Source organism: Electrophorus electricus, chromosome 15 (genome assembly GCF_013358815.1).
Source record: "Electrophorus electricus isolate fEleEle1 chromosome 15, fEleEle1.pri, whole genome shotgun sequence".
NCBI classification, from domain to species: Eukaryota; Metazoa; Chordata; class Actinopteri; order Gymnotiformes; family Gymnotidae; genus Electrophorus; species Electrophorus electricus.
The window spans coordinates 10,854,217-10,856,716 of NC_049549.1; the positions used below are offsets into that span (position 1 = coordinate 10,854,217).

The 2,500-nt window shown below is 57.1% G+C and overlaps 1 protein-coding gene across 4 annotated transcripts in view; it reads left to right on the forward strand.

Annotated features, from left to right (window-relative positions):
* fat3a (FAT atypical cadherin 3a) overlaps positions 1-2,500 on the forward strand; it is a 109,996-nt gene that overhangs the window by 39,833 nt on the left and 67,663 nt on the right. For all 4 annotated transcript variants that reach the window (XM_035534104.1, XM_035534106.1, XM_035534105.1 and 1 more), the window contains one exon: positions 1-2,374. This exon is cut by the window's left edge. In XM_035534104.1, coding sequence (XP_035389997.1) covers positions 1-2,374 — 2,374 coding nt within the window. The remainder of the gene's footprint in view (positions 2,375-2,500) is intronic.

The following is a 2,500-nucleotide window of genomic DNA, read 5'->3' on the forward strand; positions in this document are numbered from 1 at the left end:
GAGAGGAGTAGCGAGGGTGGGCCAGAGGAGAGGGGGGAGGGGCCTTACGAGTTCGTCCTTCGGGCACCGGCGCAGCTCGACTGGGACGCTTACCCTTTTGGCCTGAACCTGAGCTTGCAGGCTCAAGACAGAGGGAAGCCACCGAGGTTTTCTGAGGTGCACGTTGTACACCTCAGGCTGTCCAGGCCAGCCCCGGCGGAGGTCCGCTTCCAGAAAGAGGCCTACGAGGTGAGCCTGAGCGAGGTCGCCCCTCCTGGCACTATCGTCGTCTCCACAAAGCTTCAACCGGAGCCCGATGATGCGGAATACATCTTAACGCCCTCTGCTGACTCTGCGTTTTTTAGCATCAACGCCATGACTGGTGTGATCAGCACATCCCGCTGGATCACCAAGACCCTCCAGCAGGTCTTTGAACTTGAGGTCGTGGAGGTCGACAGCGAACTCAGGGTCAATGTCCGGGTGGACCTAGAGGACGCCAACGACAATGCGCCAGTGTTTGCGCAACAGTCTTACGAGGTGTTCGTCAACGAAAGCGTCGCCATGGGAACCACGGTGGTGACGGTGACGGCTTCGGACGCCGATCACGGGGAGAACAGCTACATCACGTATAGCATGGCAAGTTTGACCCCGCTGCCATTCACCGTCCACCAGTTCAGCGGTGCTGTAAGCACCACTCAGGAGCTTGACTTTGAGTCGACTGTGGAGAGCTTCAGCTTCATGGTGCGGGCCTCTGACTGGGGTGCCCCTTACAGGCGGGAGACGGAGGTCAACGTGACAGTGCACCTGGAGAATGTCAACGACAACAAGCCACTGTTCGAGAAGGTGGCCTGTGTCGGAGTGGTGTCTCGTGACCTTCCGGTCGGCGACGTCATCATTACCATGTCCGCCATAGACATTGACGAGCTGGAGCTGGTAAAGTACAAGATTCTCTCGGGAAATGAACGTGGATACTTTGAGCTGAACCCCGATTCTGGGGTCATGACCCTACGACAGTCGCTCACCACTGTGAACTTCAAAAACACCTTTAGCCTCAAAATCACTGCCACAGATGGGGAGACCTTCTCAGATCCCATGTTTGTGAACATATCCTTGACCGAAAGCAAGGCCCCACCAAAAAGCTTCAGCTGCAAGGATACTCGTGTGGCACAGCAACTCGCCGAAAAGCTCCTCAAAAAGGCAAAAGCCAACAGCAAGCCGAAGGTCGAGGAGGGCTTCATCGACTTGTTCTCGTTGAACCGACAGACACCTCAGTTTGATAAATCCTTCCCTACGGATATCACTGTCCGGGAAGACCTGACGGTCGGCACGAGCGTGTTTCAGGTGAAGGCCTACGACAGCGATGCAGGGTTTAACGGCCTGATGCTCTACGCCATCTCTAGTGGTAACACGGACAGCTGCTTCACCATCGGCACTCTGAGCGGTGTGATCAGCATTTTCCTCCCATTGGACCGGGAGAGAACGGACCGGTACCTTTTGAACCTCACGCTGCACGATTTGGGACAACCGCAGCGGTCCGCGTGGCGTCTCCTCAACATCTACATAGAGGACACCAACGACAATGCCCCACGGTTCTTGCAGGATGGCGACTACCGGGCACGCATCCCAGAAAACACCCCCGTCGGCACAGAGGTCCTGCAAGTGGAAGCTACAGACAAAGACCAAGGATCCAACGGGGAGATCCAGTATTCAATTCTCACCAGCACTTCCCAGTTCGGTATTAACAGCTCCACCGGCATCGTGTACGTCGCCGGCCAGTTGGACCGCGAGACCATGCCGTCGTTTGTGCTAAAGGTGGAGGCACGGGACCGGGCTGAGCGAACAGTGCAGCAGTTTTCCATCGCAATCCTCCGCGTCTCACTGGAGGATGTCAACGACTGCCCGCCGGCGTTCATTCCGAACGCGGTCAGCGCTCGCGCTCTCGAGGACCTGCCGCTGGGTACCGTTATCGCCTGGCTGGACACGCAGGACCCCGACCTCGGCCCGGGCGGAGAGGTGCGCTACTCGCTCGCCAGCGACCACGACGGCCGCTTCGAGGTGGACAAGACCAGCGGAGCCGTCCGGCTGACCAGGGAGCTGGATTATGAGAGCCAGCAGTTCTTCAACCTGACGGTCCGGGCGAAGGACCGGGGACGCCCTGTCTCTTTGCTCTCGATTAGCTACGTGGAAGTAGAGGTGGTGGACGTGAACGAAAACCTTTACGGGCCCGGTTTCTCCAGCTTTGCGCTGAACGCGTCAGTGAAGGAGAGCGCTCGGATCGGGACGTCCGTTCTGCAGGTGTCGGCTCGCGACGATGACACGGGTCGGGACGGTGAGGTGCAGTACTCCATCCGAGACGGCAGCGGTCTCGGAAGGTTCACCATCGACGAGGAGTCAGGTATCCACTCAATATGTCTTCATTTCCCCAGTTAGCATGCTGATGCATTTAATTACATTGCTCATTAACTTTCTGCTTAGTCTAACCAGATCACTGTAATCTTTACCAATTTCTTCAGGTCACCTA